Here is a 20,505-nt window from a genome sequence, read left to right on the forward strand (position 1 = left end):
CAAGAGAAGCCACCACAATGAGGAGCCTGCGCACCACAATGAAGAAAGCCCCTTCACAGCAACGAAGACCCAGCCAAAAATAAATAAATAAATTAATTAATTAAAAAAAAGAGTCTGAAAGCAAGGGCTGGGGATTAGCCAAATCCCACCCAAGAGCCCAGTGGGAGCTGACATTCACCCTATGAGGGTCCCTGTGGACCCCTCTTCCAGCAGACAAAGGCTCCTGTGTAAGCAGTTTAGAGGAAGACAGGGCAGTACAGTGGGAGGAGTCCTGGCTTGGAATGGAATGCCAGCTCCACTGCATGGTTCACAGCAGGGCACTGTCTGCACTCAACTTCCTCATTTGCTGTGAGGTCAAAGGTTAGACACTGTCTATGTAAGGGCTGAGGTCAGACTGATGGGGAAGGAAGGGTGGAGGTGAGGAGGCATCTCTGGGGAAGCTAGCCTGGGAGTTGCTGCTTGAAGCCAACACAGCCAGGATCTAAGGGAGAGAGAAAGGGAGGGAGCCAGAACTGCAGCTAAAAGGACCAAGAATAGACTGTAGGGAGTACTTCCCAGCTGCAGAGAAGAAGGATGAGAAAATTACTAAAAGTCTTCTAGGTGCCAGGCACTGTTAGAAGTAACAAGTCAAATCAGACACGGTTCCTAAGGCGTAAATGAAATATTTCATGCGAAGCATCAAATAGGGACTCAATACATTGTCTTTAGATCGCAGAACTATGGCAGGCATTATTATTCCCATCTTACAGATGAGGAAACTGAGGCTCAAAGAAGGGATGTGACTTGGCCAAGGTCCCACAGATAATCAGTGATGGAGCAGACTCCATGGATGTTAATGCCATGACGATTTTTGTTCACCATTTTATGCCTGGCACTTAGCACAGCTGGGCACACAGTAGGCGGTGAGAGAGTGGGTGAGTGTGTGGTGATGCGAGGGAGGGAATGTGCTGGAAAAGCTGCTGCAGGGCGGCTGGCGGAGAAAGGCTGGAACCCTTTCCTCTCTGTTGCGGGAGGGATTGAGGAGTGTGCATACTGACTCCTCCTCACTGGCACAAAAGCCTGAGCGAGGACCCCTTTCTGCTGCTTGCATCGCATCACGCAGGGCCCCCACTGAGCTCACCCTTCCTGCTGCATGGCTGCTGTTGCCCCACTCACCCTGCCCTTGAGAAGACTCACCCATTGGTGGCGTTGCCAGCGTCTGTCGCCCAACAATCTGGGCTGGTCCCAGGCCATCCAGGAAATCGCTGAACTGGCTTTCACCTCCAAGCCGGGTGGTGGGGAATATGAACCTGGAGAAGGAGGCATGAGATGCTTGAGGGCATCTGGATGGCGGGACGCAGTGGTTCTGCCCCTGGGGCACTGGGCACTCCCTCTGTGCCTCAACCTCCCCTCTACAACGTGCGAGTGTACTACTATGGCTGGGGTCAAACAGAACTGTTCATCTCTGCACATTAAAGAAAAATACTCCGATGCCACTTGAGAAAAGAGACTAATAAACATACATAATCATGGTATTTAATCCTCAAGCGCCAGAATTTCTAAGGCGACCCTGAAAAGGCAGGGCTTGCTGGACACTTGCGTCCTCACCAGGGGGTGTTAATGCCAAGAACCAGAGACAAAGGCCAGAAATTTCAATGCCTGGAACAAGTTCTAAGAGCTGAGTTTTAGTTGACTATAAGTTTGAAATCCAAGTCAACATGTGAGGTGGTATCCCAAACAGCAACTGAGACCAAAATAACACAATTACAGGTTTGAGATTAATGACAAGCAATGGTGGGTGGCCCATGGCTGTGGGGAGCCTGGAAATAGTAACAGGAAAAACTGACAGTGATTGAAATTTGGCCAGATGCCAACAGCACACTAAATGCTCCACTGTATCATTTAACCCTTACCACCACTGTGGTGGCAGGAGCTATTATCCAGTTTTACAGATGAGATTACAGAGGCTCCAAATGGTAAGAGGCTTGCCTTGCCTACAAAACAGAGATGAGGGGGCTTCCCTGGTGGTGCAGTGTTTGAGAGTCCGCCTGCCGATGCAGGGGACACGGGTTCGTGCCCCGGTCCGGGAAGATCCCACATGCCGCGGAGCGGCTGGGCCCGTGAGCCATGGCCGCTGAGCCTGCGCGTCCGGAGCCTGTGCTCCGCAACAGGAGAGGCCACAACAGTGAGAGGCCCGCGTACCGCCAAAAAAAAAAAAAACAAAAACAGAGATAAAACCCAACTCATACAGGGTGATGGTGAGGATTCGGGCAGATGGCGCAGGAGCAGCTCCAGACAAACAGGAAACAATCAGCGGTAGTTACTGTGGCTGTTGGTGTGATCATCACGGGAAATGTGCTACTTTTGCATGTCCTCAAGCCTATGTTCTGGGGAGGCCAGCAGAGAAAGGACAGGTGAGGGAGGGCTGGCCCAGAACTGCCCAGAGGCTACAATGGACCAAAGAAAGTTCTAAGATCTCCTAGAATAGCCCAGGCTCCTGCCTAGAGAGAGAAAATGTTGTCCCAGAACGAATCCCCTGTTGGACCATTTGGCCTGAGTCCCTCTTGGCCAGAGACAGGCAGGAAGGGGAGACAGGCTACATAAACTTATTGGAAAGGACATGTGTCTCTCCTCTACCAGCCTCAACCTTCACACCCCAGGAAGGGGCTTCAAGGCCCATCCATTTTTATTGGCCACAGTCTGCAATAGCCTAATATCACATTTTTAGGATAATGGGATCTGAAAAGGTTAAATGAATAGCCAAGATATGGAAGCAAACTAAGTGTCTATCAACAGATGAATCAATAAAGAAGATGTGATACATATATATATATCATATATATATAGATGTGACATTATATATATATATATATATATGAACGAATATGACGGAATATTACTCAGCCATAAAAAAGAATGAAATAATGCCATTTGCAGCACAACATGGATGGACCTGGAGATTATCATACTAAGTGAAGTAAGTCAGACAGAGAAAGACAAATATGATATCATATTACTTATATGTGGAATCTAAAAAATAGTACAAATAAACTTATTTACAAAACAGAAACAGACTCACAGACACAGAAAACAAACTTATGGTTACCAAAGGAGAGGAAAGGAGGGATAAATTGGGAATATGGGATTAATAGATACATATTACTATATTAAAAAATAAACAACAAGGACCTACTGTATAGCACAGGGAACTACATTCAATATCCTGTAATAAACTCTAATAGAAAAGAATCAAAAGAATATATATATACACACATATATACGTATAACCGAATCACTTTCCTGTACACCTGAAACTAACATAATATTGTAAATCAGCTATACTTCAATTAAAAAAAGAGAGAGAGAAAGGATAACAACTATAACAAAAAGAAACGTAGACTCTTGAGGTCACAGAATTTCAGGAGCTTAGTATAGAGAGCGTGGAGATTGTGAAAAAAGGTTTTAGGGTCAAATGTCCTTAATTCAAATCCTAACTCCACCACCACTTAATAGCTGTGACCTTGGAAAGGTACCATACCCTCTTCCTGTGCCTCAGTTTCTCCACTTGTAAAATGGAAATAATGGTAGTACCAACATCCCTCAGGGTTGTTGTATTAAATGAGACACTGGTTTTGGCCTGATAGTGGCTGGTAGACCCCAGGGTAAGAGGCACTGATCTGAAGTGCCATTCTGCATACGGTAAATCCTAGCAGCTACTCACATTCATAGGAGCAGGCTCAGTAGCAAGACACATGATCATAGAATTTAAATAATAGAGCCACAGAATCCTGAGATCACTGGGCCTTGATGAAGCTGATTCAGAAAATCTTAATCATATAACCATCATTTCATAGATTTAGAAGAGATCCAAGGGGATATCTAACCCAGAGACTTTCCAGTTTTCGGCTGCAACACATATGCATATGTAAGAAATACACTTAACGTCATAGACCTACGTGCATCTATCTATCTATCTATCTGTTGAAAAGTTCACAAGGTAATTTTTCCTTCCTCCATGGGATACATTTGAATTTCCTATTTCCTTTTCTAATGCTGGTTTTGACCCACTCAACAGATTTTACTTCCTGCCTGTAAGTCATCATCCAGTTTGAAAAAGTGATCTAGTCCAAACTCCTGCCCTAAGCTCCAAGCAAGTCCACCTGTGAGAACTCCATTCAGCTGAGCTGTAACAACTGTTTCAGATTTAAAAGATTTTAGGATCCCATTTTCTTTTCCAACCCTTTCCTCTGGAGCAGGATGGTATGGAGGTCTTGGGAGGTGGGAGGCATGAAACATACCGATGGGATGAACTGCTCCTGGGCCACTGGGGTATTCTGATGGGAGACAGAGGCCCAGAGCAATAGGAAGACTGGGGTCCAGACAGCGGGTGTCCAGGGGAGGGGGACAGAGGGAGGCGGGGATACAGAGGAACTCAGATAACTGGGCTGGAAACCCAAGCAGATTTTCCAGCCCTGTGCCTGTGACCAGAAGACCCCGGTGGAGGGTGGGTACACGGTGGGGGTGGGCTGAACGCACGTGCCATCGGAGCTATTGCTGTTGGTGCTCCCGTCCGTGGACTCCCGGCTGCCCTGGCGAGGGACCCGACTCCGCATCTCCACGGCAACACCCGTCTCCGTGCTCCGCCGGATGTTGCTGCGCAGTTTCTTGGTGGCCCCTTCTGTGACACCCCCAGAAGCACAGAGAAGGAACAGGTCAGATCACTGAGGAGGCTTCTCCGAGATCACTGCTAAAGTCATCCTCTTGGGAGGGGGCAGGATAGGCAGGGCCCTGACTGGAGGCAGGGCCCTGACTGGAGGCAGGGCCACTGCTGCGATGACCTCTAGAGCCGGTCTGCAGCCTGACCCCTGGCCCTGCTCAGGGCAGTGACGCAGACAAAGCAGACTAGAAGGATGGCTGGAGGCAGAGTGGAGATGGTGGGGCTACGGGTGGGGAGTCAGCAGGCAGCGCTCAGCCCTGCAGCCCTCCACCCTCGGTCTCCTTCCTGCCAGGCTCCCCTGACCCACACCTTGCCACTCAATTTCAGCCCTTGCCCCAAAGGGTTAAGTTTCTTCTTCTGGAAAGTTTGCCTTCTCTGGAATTTCCAGATTTGCTTTTCCTCTTCCAGGTACTCTCCTGAAGCCTGTCACTCCCAGACATCACAACCCACCTCTGTGATACCCTCACAGGCCCTATAAAAGACAAACAAACCCATGTGAATCCTGACCACTGGCAAACTAACACCCATTCTCAAGGTGGGTCTGAACGTGGAGGGGGATGTGTGTGGAGAGGTGGAGAAGCCACTAGAAAAATAAGACTGAGAGAGAGACTCCTAGGCTGACCTGAACTGACTTTGGCTCTGAGGGAGAGGTCTGCAGAAGAACCTCAGAAGCTGTGTGGTAACAGCTCACCCCCAGTGTCTCTGTAGCTCCTGCTCGGGGGGCCCTCTACCCCTAGGTCCCCTCTTCAGCCTTGCATGGAACATAGGGCACTTTGCCTCTCCTAGCAGCGGCACCATCCTGCCTGGGTTTCCATGGCAACCTCCTCAGCATTGCAGTGTGGTCCCTTTAGACACTCTCTCTGCCTGGCAGGGGGGCGGCCAGAAGACAGGTTGTGGGTTTTCAGGGACTTCCCCTCCTGAAGCTTGGCTGCCTGAGGAGCCTGACGGGGAGGGAAGTGACGCTCAGATAGGGACTATACCAAAGGAGCCTTTTGCTGTCACTGCTTAGAGGCCCAGGCAAATTAAGAGTGGAGTTGCTTACAGGGATGGGGAGAGGCCAGGGTGAGGCAGGCAGCACAGCCCCTGAAAGCAGCGGGGAAGGGGGAGCTGGTTACCTTGGAAATTCGCTCTCCCACTAACACCCAACGGTGGGTCGGGAGGGGATGTTTGAGACCCCAGCCTGGGAGAAGGGGGCCTTTATTCCTCCTGTTTTGCCCTACTTATCTTTCAGGAAGCCCCATCGGGAGAGGAAAGGCTGAGAGGACGGGATGGGGGGACTGGGAGTGGGGTGCTGTAAGGAGGAATGTCTCCTCTGGAACCACCCCAGCTTCTGGGATATTGGAACAGCTACTAACCAGCAATCAGTGAGACCATCAACGTGTCTGTCTCTCTTACACACACCGCCCCCCCCACACACAGAGTCTTATTAGCTCATGCATATTTCTTTCGCACAGGCGTAAGCAGACACACATGAGTGCCAACAATCACATATGTTTATACAGTGATCTCACATACAAGGTCGTGTGCATGTTATAACAGTCACACAGCCACAAATGGTCTTACCGAGTCTTAGTCATACGTACACATGACACAGCCTGCCACACACATGTGACCTCCACACCATAATAACACCAGGAGCTGAACCCATCCGCTCAATCACACACACAGATGCAAACCTACAAATGGTGTGTGACCCACCACACACAGAGGGCTGGGCAATAATTGTGGGTGGGGTGGACTTGCCCTGTCCCTTGCTCCTAACTGCCACATCCTCTCTAATCCAATTAGAAGACAGAAGGGCCTGTGGGGGCCACACTTCACCATCCTTCTCCGCAAACCCCCCCAACATACACCCTGAGCTGAAGTCAGAGCCTCACCACCTCGTGACCCCAATCCCCCGTCTTCTAGAGCTTAGGAAAGCTTTGACCCATTTGGGAGAGAATTTACCTTCTTTGATCTGCCCAACCTACTGTGAGCCCCTGGGTAGGAAGTTAAAGAATCCTGAAGTGCCATTTCCCAGATGGGGAACCTAGAGTCCAAGCGCCCATAGAGCTGGGGCTACACCCTAGGCCCACTGACTCCCAGTTCACTGATATGCTACTCTTCACTCCCCTCCACCAACTCCACATTGTTTTGAGATGTGATTCAGCAGAGATTAAGTTCCATGTCTCTGGGTGAGGAGGAAGGTCTTGCAAACTCAGAGAAAATTCCTCTACTGGTTTCATACCTGTCCAGTCTCTGAACTCTGTCGATCTGGGGAGTAACTTCATGTAGCCTCTCTCCCTAGAGAACTGGACCAAGTTGCTTGCAATAATTCTGTGGTCCTTGGAGACCAAAAGACTCCAGGGACCATCCCATCTGTCCCACCATGAACAAGGGAGAGGAAAACACAGCCTCCAGCAGCACTCCCCATGGGATCTCCTGCAATGATCCTGAGCCCTCGCCCCACCCCGGTCCAGGGCCCAGAGACTAGGAGGGGAGAGCCACTGTCCTTGGTACTGAAAAGAGAAGTTCCATTTGGGCAAAGGCAAGGACAGCCCAGGATGGCCCTGTGTAGACCCAGTCTAAGGCCAGGCCAGAACCCACCTGTGTCCTGGGAGCCCAAAGATCTGACCCCACCTTCCTCTCTGCTCCCGCAACTTAAAGAATGTTAAATCTAGAAGGAAGCTCCATTTTACAGAAGAGGAAACTGAGGCCCAGTGGGAAAGTGACTCTGCCAAGGTCCCATGAGGAGTTAGAGCCAGGACTAGTCCTCTAAAGTTTCAGGGTGAGTTTTTGGAAGGCCATTCTAGGGCAACATAAGGAATAAAATGGAAGGGGCAGGCAGAAGGCAGGGGAACTAGAGGGGAGGCTGGCGCAATAGAACAGGCTTTGAAACAAAGCGGATAGGATGGGTGAGGCTCAAGCCAATGAGCAGTATGGAGGACCTGGGAAGGGCAGACTCATAGCCCAGGAGACTGGGTCCTGGAGAGGAGTTCCTCCCCACTGCACACAGCCCCGCCCTGCAGGGAACTGAGCCATCCCGCCGGGGGCAGCAGGGTCACCCTGCTAGGATCTTATTCCAGAACAGAGTTTCCGGGGCCAATGCCCTCAGTGATCGGCCCCATACCTCCCTCTGAGGCCAGACCCAGGATGGCGCTTTAAGCTGGGACACTGGCAACCTCAAGGCCTGGGAGAACAAAATGGGGACAAGTAACTATGAAGAGGAGAGGAGTATTCTACAAGCAAGGGGCAGAGCTGTGGAGGCCAGAGAAGTCACTTTTATTTTTTAGTCACTTTTTTTTTGGCCCTACTGTGTGACCATGGGTAATAATAACACCAACAATTTACCAAGTGTCTAGTACGTGCCAGGCAAGAGGCTGGGTACCTTTACACATCCTATCTCATTCAATCCCCTGGACAACGCAGCAAGGCATGTATTATTGTCCTGATTCTACAAATGAGGAAGCGGTCTCAGAGAGGTGAAGTAACTTGCCCAAGTCGCCCAGCTAGTAAATGACAGGGTGTATCTCTGAAGGCCAATTTGAAGTCCTTCTCCAAAAAAGTACCTTCTAGTCTCCAGGCTCAGATGCCTCATCAATAAAATGAGTACTCAGACCAGAAGATCCCCAGATCCCCAGGCCCTTCCTGCTCTGACATTTGGCAACTGGATGATTCAGAGAGCCCTTTGGTTAGAAGGGCAGTGGGCAATTCCCCTGGCTCCCCAGGCATTCAGCCATGCCCTTGCATACTGCAGAGACAAGTGATCTGGAAGCCCCATCAGCGTTCATTTCCCCTCAAGGCTGGAGGTCATCCTGGTGTCTGCTCCAATCCCTGCCTGCTGACTGTGGAGCCCAGGTAGGTGGACAGTCTCAGGCAGAACACTGATATTCTCACAGTGACTCAGGCACCTGTCCTGGCCCTGGAAGACCGTCCCTCCAAATCATTTGGGCATGAAGAGACCTTTGGGTCTGAAGCTGAAACAGCCGATTCAGCCAGAGATCAGCAGGGCTTGGTTTCCTGAGGCCAGACTCCTGGGGGCCCTCCTAATCTTAGTCCCCCAACCTTAACGCCACCCCATTGGTCCTGTCCCAGCCCAACTCCTGGATTCCTAGATCCCCATCTTCCGGACTCCCTAGTGTCAAGCATATTCACAGGGGCCATGCTCATCCTGGGGCACTCATAATCTCAAGCCCCCTCCCTGTCCAGCATTTCTCTGAGCCAGAAACCATATCGCAGCTTGATTGCTGGAAAAGACCATCCCACATGCTCCTGTGGAGGGCTTTGTAAAAGTCTACTTTAAGGCCTGGAGAAGTCCCCCAGCCCCAGCCCCAGCTGGGAGTCTTGATGGGCATTCTCCCCGGATCCTCCAGTGCCCCACACCTCACCACCCCCATCCAGCTGCCTATTTGAAGGTTTCTTAGGGAAGTTGTCACTCTGAGCAGAATAAGCAGGAAGAGGTTTTAAAACAAAACCAGCTGGTGTCTGGGCTGATGCCACAAAGTGAGGAGGTCTTGGTGGGGGGAGCTGGCTCCCCTGTGACGTGAGCTCCAGGTGTGACTGTGTGTGACAAGGTGGGTTACCCGGCAGGCTGAGCATAAATAGGATGCTATAACCAGGTGTCTGAGAAAATCTGCTGTATTTATCAGGAGGTAGCTGTGAAGGTAGTGTGTGAATGTGGCTTTGTGAGGTATATGCATACACACATGTGACGTGTTTGTATGACCACAGGCCACTGAGTGTGCATGTGCGTAAGGGTAGGTTTCCTGAGCAATCGAGCATGCTATTCATGTGATTATGCAAGGCATGTGTCTTTGTATGTGTGTGTCTCTCTCATGGCTTTGTAACATGTCTGCAGCTACTTGTACTTAGGAAACTCGAAGATTATAGGTGAGACTGAATCTCGTGGATGTTTCCGTGACGCTGTGGTGTCACTCAGCACAGTGCCAGGAACATGATGGCTGCTTAATGAATAACTGCTGATAAGTGTGTAAGTCTGTGCAGAGGCAGCAGAGTACCAAGGTTAGGAGCACGAACTCGGGAGCCCAATGCTGGGGTTTGAATCCAGACTCTACCACCTACTAGCTGTACAGTTTGGGGCATCTTACTTCCCTTCTCTGTGCTCCAGTACCTTCCACATAGAGTTACAGAAGGAGTCAGTGAGTAGGACACGTACTAGACCCAGAACAGCACCTGGTACATGGTAAGTGTGACATAAGGATTTGTGGGATAGGAGTGCCCACCCGTGAGAACTGCCCCTGGGCGCCCGGTCACTGTGAGGGGCCCACACCCCTCACCAGCCTGGGGGAGCTGGAGTGTGCCCCTGCTCCACTGGGTCAGGCCCACGATGGCCACCATCTTGGCCCCGAGGCTGCTGCGCCGCTTCTTGGCCGTGGTGGTCCCGGTCCCGTCCCCAGCCTGCTGGGGTCCGCAGATTTCGCCGCTGATGCTGGAGCTCCGCACCACGTTCCTGGAGGCCGCAGCTGAGGCTGGAACTGGCTCCCCGTTAAACATGATCCACGGGGCGGCAGGGCCTCAGGCAACCCTGTGGGGCAGCGGGAGAGACAAAGGGATCCCACGTCAGACCCTGGGCCCCTCTACCGCCGCCCCACCCCTTCCTAGCTGTGTGACCTCGGGCAAGGCGCTCAGCCTCTCTGAGGTTGTGGGGATTAAATGAACAAGTCAATGTAAAGGGTGTGCCCAGAATCTGGCTCGATGAACGGGACTATTCTCATTAGCATGTGGCTGCCCTGACAAGTGACCTGGTTTGGCGGTGAAGGCGGAGGCTGTGCAGTTATGTGACCCACTCTTGAATTCCAAAGACCTCTACCCACTAGCTGTGTGACCTCACGACCGAACATCTTGGGGTTTCAGTGAACACCTCAGCAAAATGAGAAATGAAAGCACTTACCTCGTAGGACTGTTGTAAGGATTAAATTAGCGCAGGTCAAAGTGCCTGGAACGGTATCAGGCACGGAGTAAATATTCAGTAAGCGTGACTGTTGTTTTCACAGCCAAAAATGAGAACAGGCAGAACAAAACTGGCTCCAGCCTGGGCAGACTGTGGAAGGGGTCCTCCTGCTTGAAGCGGGTGGGACAGAAAAGTGTAAAGAAGCAGGGAAAATCACCCTTACTGGGAGGCAGCCACTACAGGCATCTTAGCCGATTTCCTCCCAGTCTCTTTTTCACACATTTCAAAAAATAACTGAACTCATACTGCCAATACAATTTTATATCCTGCTCTTTTTCATTTAATGTTATATCAGAAGACTCTCCAATGTTATTAACGCTTTGTAGAAATGTTTAAATGCCACCAGTATGTTCCATTGTGTGGAGGCACTATGACTGACTTAAATATTTCAATACAGCTACTGCTTAGATCAAGTCCAACTTTCTCCTCCCTCTCTCTCTCTCTCTCTGTCTCTCCCTTTCTCTCCTGTCTTTTAAACAACACTGCAATAAAGATCTTTGTACACTGATTTTTTTTTTTTTGCGGTACGCGGGCCTCTCACTGCTGTGGTCTCTCCCGTTGCGGAGCACAGGCTCCGGACGCACAGGCTCAGTGGCCATGGCTCACGGGCCCAGCCACTCCGGCGGCATGTGGGATCTTCCCGGACCGGGGCACGAACCCGCGTCCCCTGCATCGGCAGGCGGACCCTCAACCACTGCGCCACCAGGGAAGCCCTGTCCACTGATTTTTATCTGCTTATTTCCTTAGGATCAACTCCTGGAAATGAGGTGACTGGGCTAGCGAGTGTGAACGCCACTGGTAGCTTTTCACTTCCTGCTTCCTGACGGAGCTCTGGTTTTGTCCACCTCATCCCTTGTTTTAGAGGCAGATCTTGATTTGTTTAAAACAATCAGTGAGTGGCATTCACCTTGGTAACTCTTACTGGTCCAAGGGTGGGCATGTGACTAAGTTGGCCCAATCTGACTTAAGGGCATTGGATTCCAGGCTTACAAGAGAGGTGGGTGCTTCTCCCTCTGTCTGTCTGTCTTTTCCCTTCCTCCCTTAAGACCTCTCTCCCGAGAGAGAGCCCACCCTAGGATGAAGCCAGTGCTGCTGAGGGTGGCACAGCACAGAGACAGAAAGGACCTCAGGCCAACCTGGAGCCTGCCTCCTCTGGCCTTCCTGCTACGTGAGACAATGTGTTTTCCATTGCCTAAGCCAGTTTGACTCAGGGTTCTCTGTTACATCCAAAAGCATCTTACCTAAAACTGAGAGCATAAACATTTTTCTGATTCTTGGAATATGTTGCCAAATTCCTTTCCAAAGTAGACAAATTTTCTCTCTAATGCTGCATTCAACAAATACCTAACGGGAATATAGCCAATATTTTATAGTAACTATAAATGGATATTATCTTAAAAAATTGTGAATTACTATACTGTACACCTATATAATATTGTACATCAAGTATACTTCAATTAAAAAAGCTATTCCAAAAATAAAATGTCAGTTATTCCTAAATTTATCTATAGATTCAGCACAATCCCAGTCAATATTCTAACTGGCCTTCTTGTAGAAACTGGCAAGTGGATGTCCTAAAATAATCAAGGCAATTTAACAATTTTTATCTATTCATTTTTAAAAACTAAAGTATAATTGACCTACAACACTATGTTAGATCCAGGTACACAAGATAGTGATTTGATAGTTCTATACATTACAAAATGATCACCACAAGTGATCCCAAGTTTTAAGTATTATATTCATGCTAAAGGTCATCATTTTACTTAATAATATACTTTAGAAAGATATTTTGGGGGGAATTTACTGGTGGTCCAGGACTCCGCGCTTCCACTGCAGGGGGCACGGGTTTGATCCCTGGTTGGGGAACTAAGATCCTGCAAGCTGCATGGTGCAGCCAAAAAAAAAAAAGAAAAATATTTTTTCTCTGAGTATAAAATTGAGGAAAAAATGTTAAAAAAAATTTAAACCCCTAAGATTCCAAGGCCTCTGCTGAGTGCCATTGATACAGTAGTGAGCCAGGCCAACTTCGTCCTGCCCTCCCAGAGCCTCCAGTCCAGGAGAGACAGATAGTGAATAACTAGTTATGCAATTAAATATTTAATGGCGATTCCGATGAGTGCTAGGAAAGAGGACAGAGGGCGCTGGAAGTCACTCTGGGGAGCAGGGCAGCAGGCGCCCGTGGCTCTGTTTACTGCAGAGGTGGGATCTCCCGCTGTCGCCCTCTACAACTTGGCTGAAAGTCCTAGGCTCGGACAGAGTACAGGAGAGACAGCTGCAGGCAGGCTCCGCCCCCAGCCCTTCCCAGCTCTGCTGTAGCCCCCAGTGCTTTCCCCAGGGCAGCTCCCATCCCAGGGCTCAGAGCCCCATCACCCTGAGGAATCCGACTTTTCAAAAGGACATAGAAAGGAGAGGGGAGATGGGGGTGGGAAGGGAAGGCACCACTCCAGCTTAAGAGGAAGACAGTCCCCAGACAGCCGAGAATGGCCACCTGGGCTCCTGATCAGCACGGCTCCCGCCGGCCTGGTGAGTGAGGGCTGACAGTAGGGATGAGTTGAAGCCATGTTTTGACTTCTTTGTGGCTGTCTAGACTGTTCTCGCTGGCCCTGTGATGTACGCAGAGTCTCAGATTGTATTTCTCCATCCATCCCCCATCAACCTTGCAGCTAATGGAAAGTCCCCCTGGACTTGGGCCTATGATGATCTCTTTAGTTTCCAATTCTAGTGCCAGTTTGTGTGTTTTTTTGGGTATGTGCATGGTCTTTTGGTGGACGGTGGGAGAGGGCTTATCTGATACTTTGAACCAGCTAGAGCAAAAGCCTAATTTACTCCTTAAAGTATTTCTGTTACATGTGTAGTTATCTCCACGTCACAGATGAGAAAACCCAGTCTCAGAGAAGTTAAGGCCTTGCCCATCCAACTCAGCTAAGAAGTGGCCAGGCCTGGACTCCTGTTTCCGGGTTTCCTGTTTCCACGAAGAGACAGACACGCTCAGCAGCCCCTACTCCTTCACCCCAGAACTCACCCAAAGAGGGGGGCCCAGCCCTCCTGTTCAGGCTTTGCCCCGGGTCTCCAGGTTCTTTGAGAAAATTGTAAGCAAAGTATCTGTGATGAGAAAACCCACTCTGGCCCAGGTTCCCACGGCTGGCGTGAGCATCTGAGGGGCAGCAGAGATGCCACTCAGACCACAGCTGGAGAAGCAACTGCTTCCCTGGTGTTGCCGACAGGAAGCTCAAGAACACTGCTCCCAGGGGAAGAGAAGGAAAGAGGGTAAGGGACAAAATTCTTGACCTTGCCAAGCCAGGGGCTCATGTTTCCTCATGAATAATGAATGGAACCCGACAAGCAGATGGTTTGACGTCCAGGACTCTGCACCATCCGCAGCCACATTCTCATCTTTAACCACCCGGGGATCACCCAGGGGGCCTGGAGAGCTGACGAATGTTTAGGAGGGCCCAGCAGGCAGGGGCTACCCCCACGGGGACAGGAGGAGCTGAGACTGACCCAAAGCACTGGACCCAGGCCTTAGGGCCTGCCCCCCGGTCCCAAGTCCAGGGTAGGGCAGTCTGGGAGAGTTCAGAATCAGGAGGTGGGATTAGAATGTATACTGTATAGATTAGATTCTTTGTGTGACCTTCTCTGGGCCTGGGTTCCTCATCTGTGTGTAAACTGAAGGGGTCAGATGACGTGCTCTCTAGAGTCTTTTTGACACGCATGGCAGCAGCAGGCTCAGAATTAGGGCTCTGGTTGATTCTCTGGCAGCCAGCCTGGCTCAAGACGGGCAAGACAGAGAGCCAGTCAGAGCCAACTACCTGGCCCCTGTGAGGAAGGCAGTCGTACTCACAGCAGCGCCCCCAGCCATCAGACCACAGGGATGGGAAAGGGGCAGCAGGTGGATATGGTGGCAGAGTGGTGAGGGGCCGGCAGGACACAGAACACAGCACTTCATATCCTGGTGGTTCTAAAAGATTGCTGAATGAATTTCTACAAAAGTCACTTCAACAATTCCCTGCCTCTGAGCAGGACTGTCCCTTTCCCAATCCAGGTCATGGCTCCTGATGGAAGGAAACCCTCCCATGATCTTGCTGGGTCACAGAAACCTTACTCTGAAGTTCTCCCTGCTGACTCCCATCTATTGCTATAGCAGCATCTATGGCCACAGCTTGGACGTCCCCTCCAGGGATCCCTTCCTACTGCCCCCCACTCCTGCCAAGCTCCATGCCAGCAGATACCTTCCAAGTTCCCCAAGGAAGGAGCCTAGCGTTTTCTTTCTGGCCTTCAACGTTTGACCTCTACCCTGGGGTCTCAGTACCCGAAAAGCTCCCAAAACCTCTCCTGACTCCTGACAATGGCAGGACTCCAGGCTCTGCCTGGCCACCCTGGGCCCCTTGGTCCTTTTGACCGTGTGTCTAACCAAGTTAATAAACCTTTTTTGAGCATCAGTAAGGCTATCCAAAAGCCCAAGATGAAACTAGCTACCCACCCTTTCAACAGAAAAGACCAAGGAATCTGTCACAGAGTGATGGGCTGTTAGGCTATAAGGGATGGCAAATTCCTAAGGTTCTTACCACCCCCGCCTATCCTCTGCACACAGCAGACATCACTAATCCTTCTCTCTTTCTCATCAGGGCCAGATTTAACCTTAGAATCCCTCTTAACACAGTGCTGCATCACCAACTGATGAGAACCAGCTCATAAGGTCAAACTGCCTTGCCTCCCTATTCCAACCTGCGCCTTTCATTTTGCAGAGGAGGAAATCAAGGCTCAGAATGGGAAAGAGTAATGGAAAAACTGATAAATTCATAAAAGTGCTAACAAAAGATCAAGATGAAAAAAATTAATTACATGGGACTGAGTGAACTGATGAGGATGATTATAATTTTTGTGACTTTCTGTTTGAATAAAAAAAAAATCCCACAAGGAGTCAGAGGCAAAAAATATACAAATCAATTTTCACTGCAAAGTAAAGGAGCGGGGCTTCCCTGGTGGCGCAGTGGTTAAGAATCTGCCTGCCAGTGCAGGAGACACGGGTTCGAGCCCTGGTCTGGGAAGATCCCACATGCCGCGGAGCAACTAGAGCCCGTGAGCCACAACTACTGAGCCTACGCGTCTGGAGCCTGTGCTTCGCAACAAGAGAGGCTGCGATAGTGAGAGGCCCGCGCGCCGCGATGAAGAGTGGCGCCTGCTCGCCGCAACTAGAGAAAGCCCTCGCACAGAAACGAAGACCCAACACAGCCAAAAATAAATTAAAAAAAAAAAAAAAAAAAAAAAAAGTAAAGGAGCTGTTGCAGTGGAGGATTACTGGACTGAATGTCAATATTACGACATAGTATGAGTGTGTTTCGTGTTTGGTAATTGCAGTCATTGTTGCTTTTGTTGTGGTCATGCATTTACAATGCTTGGTGTCAGTTTATTTATCTCTTGTAAAAATAAAATAGAGTGTGTGTGTGTGAAAAAAAAACCAGAAAGCTAATCATGGGGAAAAAAAGATTATTGTGATGATATGACATTATAATTTTAACATCTTAAAAAAAAAAAAAAAAGAGAATGGGAAAGAGACACACCCAGGGTCACAAAGAAAGCTGTTGACAAAACCAGAGCTACAAACCAAGACTCCTAACTCCCAGGTCCTACATCACCTGTCAGGTGCTTCCTCCCCACCTCTCACCTTGAAGACAACCCAAACTCACCAAACTGATGAATCTGAATGTGGTGTTCCCATCACAGGGGGCTGTGCCCCTCCCAACAGCACACACCTAGGGCATTTACACAAGCCTTCTGTTAACTTCTGAGACACCAGATTTCAAGAAAGGAGGTGAAGACAATCAGGGTAGCTTCCAGGAGGAGGTGATGTGATAAGAGTCTGGAAGGAAAAAGGGGAGCTTAGAGGAAGGGCTAGAGAGGACATGTGTCCTCCAGTGATTCTAGTAGCTTGCGGAGTAAAGATACGGACTTTGGAGATAGTTGTGTGACCTTCAGCAAATCATTCCAACTCTCTGATGCTGTTTCCTCCTTGTCCAAACTCCTGGGTCCCCTAATCTGCCTTTAGGCACTTTTTTTTTTTTTTTTTTTTTTTTTGCCTTTAGGCACTTTAATGTTAAATTGCTGGTGCTAAGGCCAAGGGACTCATCCAGGTCCAACTGCTAAGGAGCTCAGACCCTATTCTTCCTCTGTCCTCTCCCTGACCGATGGGGTCTGTGTCCCTCCCCAGACACAATGTGACACGACCATCAGTCAGGAGTGTGTGTATTGGGGGTGTATCAGGGGGCCAACTCCCGGCTCCACCCACAGTGTGTGACCCTGAGCAGGTCATTCAGCTTCTCTGAACCCTCATCTCCTCTTCTATAAAATGAGTCTACTGGCCATCTGGACCCAGCCTGACTCTCCGGGCTGGACTGGGAGTCAGATGGGTTAATGAGGAGCAGGAAAGCACAGTAATTAAAAGCACAGGCTTTGGAGGCAGACAGACTTAGTTCAAAACCTAGACCTGTCACTTACAAGCCATATAACCCAGGGCAATGTCCTTAACAACCCCCCGAGCCTATAGCTCCTCATCTTTCAAGTTGGGATAATAATGCCCACCTTAGGATTCTTAGATGAAATATTACAAAAATAAGGATTGGTACATGCTAAATGCTCAGCAATTATATTATTACCATTTATAATGTGCCTTTGTAAATGGTAAAGGACTTCACAGGTGTTGGTGCTTATGAGTCTGGATTGCAACCAGGTGCAACCACTTCCTGGGAAGGCTCGGAGATGAATAGGATCACCTCCCACTCCAGCCCTGGGCGCAGGATAAGTGTGGGATCTGGGTTCCTGCACCTCTCAGTTGAGGTGGGAGCTGACATGTGAAGCTGTGCTTTTCCCTGCCAGCATCTCAGCTCCTGGTCCCTCAGCAGATGCTGCATCTGGCATTGGAGACCCCTGCCCCAACCCTTATCTAGCACTAGGGCTGCCCACCACGTTGTTCATGCCAATCTGTGCCCATGTCAGAGGCCAGACTTAACCTCAGAATCCCTCTTAACACAGTGCTGCCTCACCAACTGAGAACCAGCTCATGAGGTACTACTGGTTTTCTTTTACCTGCATCTACAGAAGGTGGGGGTATCCCTTGTTTCTAGCCTTCACTCTCCCCCTCAGGGAGAGACAGGTGGGTGACAAAGCTGGTGCATGGTGGGGGAGGGTAAGCTGGACCCAGGGAGCACACCCAGCCTGAGTAGGGAGCACTCTGCCAGCTCCTCTCCTGGTTATGTGACTTTTATCTCCTCCAAACCAGGCTCGCACACACACTACACATAACCGGGAGAGGCACAGGGCACAGAATTTCAAGTGTGTGATTACACACCATGCAGACCCACACAAATGATACACACTTAAAGACACAATCACATGTGTACACAGACATGCACACACACCCCTAAGATACTCATCCACACAAAAGCACACAGAAGTAGCCACACTGACAGCCACAGGCAGGCAGACAGACACACACACACACACACACACCCTCCCCCGGCCCCCAGCCCCTGCCCAGCTCAGAGGCATGAAGAGCCCCATCCCTTCAGTGGGCAGGAAAGCAGGAAGTGTCTTACTTGGATCTGTGGGGTCCCTTAGCCAGACATGCACACCAGCTCTGAGCAGGCGCTTGTGTGAGCTTGCACACACACACACACACACACACTCATACCTACTCTGGCCCCCAATCTCACCCCTCTGGCCCCCATCCCCACAGGCCGAACAAAGGATGTCATCGTGAGGTCGGTGGCAAGGAGATGAGAAGGCTGGCTGGGAGCAGCTGCGGTCGCCATGGCTACTGAGCTGACCCACTTCTCCTCCACCCAGCCTGGCCCACTCAGCCCAGGCAAGAAGGGACAGGCAGCTTTGGGCAGTGGGGGCCTCTCCCATCACACACAGTAAAGGGGCGGCCCTCTGAGTGTGTGGTAGGGATGGGTTGAGCAGATAGACTGGGTCCCGATACAAAGGCAAGAACCAGACATCTCCTGAGGAGAGCAGGGTGCTCAGGTCTCCCCCAGCCTCAGGGCCTCTGGCCTCAGGGGCCCATAGGGGTCACGCACTTGCCCTGGACACGTTCTCAGACATAGTCCTCACAGCAGGGCAGGGGCTTGGGTGGTTGGGCCCAACCTGTGTCCTCCAGACTCCAAGGACTCGGGACACCCAAGGGTGAGGCAGACCCAGAGCTGGGTGAGCCCCGTCTCCTGTTCAGAACAAGGCTCCTGAGGGCAAGGTTCGTCTTCCCCACTTGGACTGAGGGCTGCTGGGCCATGGCCAGGCCTTCCTTCCTCAGACGGGGCTGCCGTGTGTCTTCTCTCAGCCAGGGGGCTCCTGAGGACATGGCCGCAAGTCTTCCCTCAGAACTGGGTTCACAGAGGAACGACTCAGCCTTCAGACAGCTCAGTCTTGTGAGGAGATGGCTCACAAGGCAGAATGAATCCCTCCTGCGGGACGGCCTCCCGTAGCTCCCCGTTTCCTTCAGGAGAAAGTAAAAACCCCTCACAAGGCCCACAAGTGAAGTGACCCAGCTCATCTCGCACTCCTGCCCCTCCTCCGTATCCCAGCCACACTTGCATTTTTTTCATTCCCCAAAAGTGCCACTTTGTCTCCTGCTAGCCTGGAAAGCTCTTCTCCAGTCCGTCCCCACCCTCGTGTCCTGCGGACCTGGTATGTGTCGCACCACCTTTGGGGGCTAATCCCTACTCAGCGCTCAGTCCCAGGCTGGATGGCATGTCCTAGGAGAGTCTTTGCAGACAAGGTTAGTCCCCCTGTCATGCTCCCCCAGACCCTATACCATCCTTGCCTGTTGTGCGTTGAACTGTGCACCGCCCCCCTGCAAAAAAAAGATACGTTGAAGTCCTAACCCTTGGTACCTCAGGATGTGACCTTATTTGGAATACATTAAAATAACAGACATTTCCACCAATGTGTAGTTGTGAAGAGGGAAAAGTTCTGCTCTCTGCTTGATAACTGTCTTTTTATTGATTAACTGATTCCTCCTCCTGTCGTTCTAGTGGATTTACAGAGCTTGAGCTCCAGAGCCTTGTGGGGCATAGATTCCAGGTGGAAGCATCCAGGAAGAGTGCACATGCTTCCTGACCATCTCCATCACCCAGCCCCTCTCATAACTTGTGGCCAGATATGGCAGCTGTTGCCTGACAGGGGCTGCTAGACTTGGCACTTGAGAATGCCCCTAGAGAACACCCTGGGGCTGAAGGCACTCCCGAACAGAAGCAAGATGCCGCCCTCAGTGGAGGCACCAGCCGGTGCTTCTCAGACTTCAATGTGCACACAAATCACCTGGGGATCTTACTGACGTGCAGATTCTCATTCCATGGGTCACAGGAAGGTGGAGCCTGAGTGTCTGCATTTCAAACAAGCTCCCAGGTGATACCCACGCTGCTGGTCGGAGGACCACCCAAAGCACTGAGAGGTAAAGATAAAACACCCTGGCTGTTCTGCAGAAAGAGTGAACACTTCAGGATGGGGAGACCAGGGCAGGCATCACGGAGAAATTCTCTGCAGAGCACCTTGAAAGGTGGGTGGGATTTAGAGAGGTACAGGTGGCAGGAAAGAGGTGGAAACTAGCTGGGAAGGTCCAGAGAAAGAATGGTATGTTCAGAGGCTGGTGAACAGAGCAGTGCAGTTGGAGCAGGACGTATGTGCAGCTGTGGAAGAGAGGGCTGGGAACATAGGCTGGGAACAGCCAAAGAAGGGCTCTGAATGTAGGGCTAAGAAGTTTGGCTTTAATCCTGAAGGGAGTGAAATCTGACATGGTTTAGATGTAACATTTTACAGAGATCAATCCAACACAGTGCAGGATCAGAACAAAGCCCGACAGCAG

At 50.5% G+C, this 20,505-nt stretch overlaps 1 protein-coding gene across 11 annotated transcripts in view; it reads right to left on the bottom strand.

Annotated features, from left to right (window-relative positions):
* RIMS3 (regulating synaptic membrane exocytosis 3) overlaps nt 1-20,505 on the bottom strand; it is a 39,985-nt gene that overhangs the window by 8,638 nt on the left and 10,842 nt on the right. For 4 of the 11 annotated variants that reach the window (XM_067725665.1, XM_067725667.1, XM_067725671.1 and 1 more), the window contains 5 exons: nt 16,337-16,509; nt 10,587-10,753; nt 9,973-10,220; nt 4,516-4,657; nt 1,177-1,289 (listed from right to left, as the gene is read on the bottom strand). In XM_067725665.1, coding sequence (XP_067581766.1) covers nt 1,177-1,289; nt 4,516-4,657; nt 9,973-10,189 — 472 coding nt within the window. In that variant the 5' untranslated portion in view covers nt 10,190-10,220; nt 10,587-10,753; nt 16,337-16,509. Of the gene's footprint in view, nt 1-1,176; nt 1,290-4,515; nt 4,658-9,972; nt 10,221-10,586; nt 10,757-11,887; nt 11,991-16,336; nt 16,510-20,505 lie in introns of all 11 variants that reach the window. The other 7 variants (XM_067725668.1, XM_067725670.1, XM_067725674.1 and 4 more) reach the window with 7 other exon arrangements.

Source organism: Pseudorca crassidens, chromosome 2, assembly GCF_039906515.1.
Source record: "Pseudorca crassidens isolate mPseCra1 chromosome 2, mPseCra1.hap1, whole genome shotgun sequence".
Lineage (NCBI taxonomy): Eukaryota > Metazoa > Chordata > Mammalia > Artiodactyla > Delphinidae > Pseudorca > Pseudorca crassidens.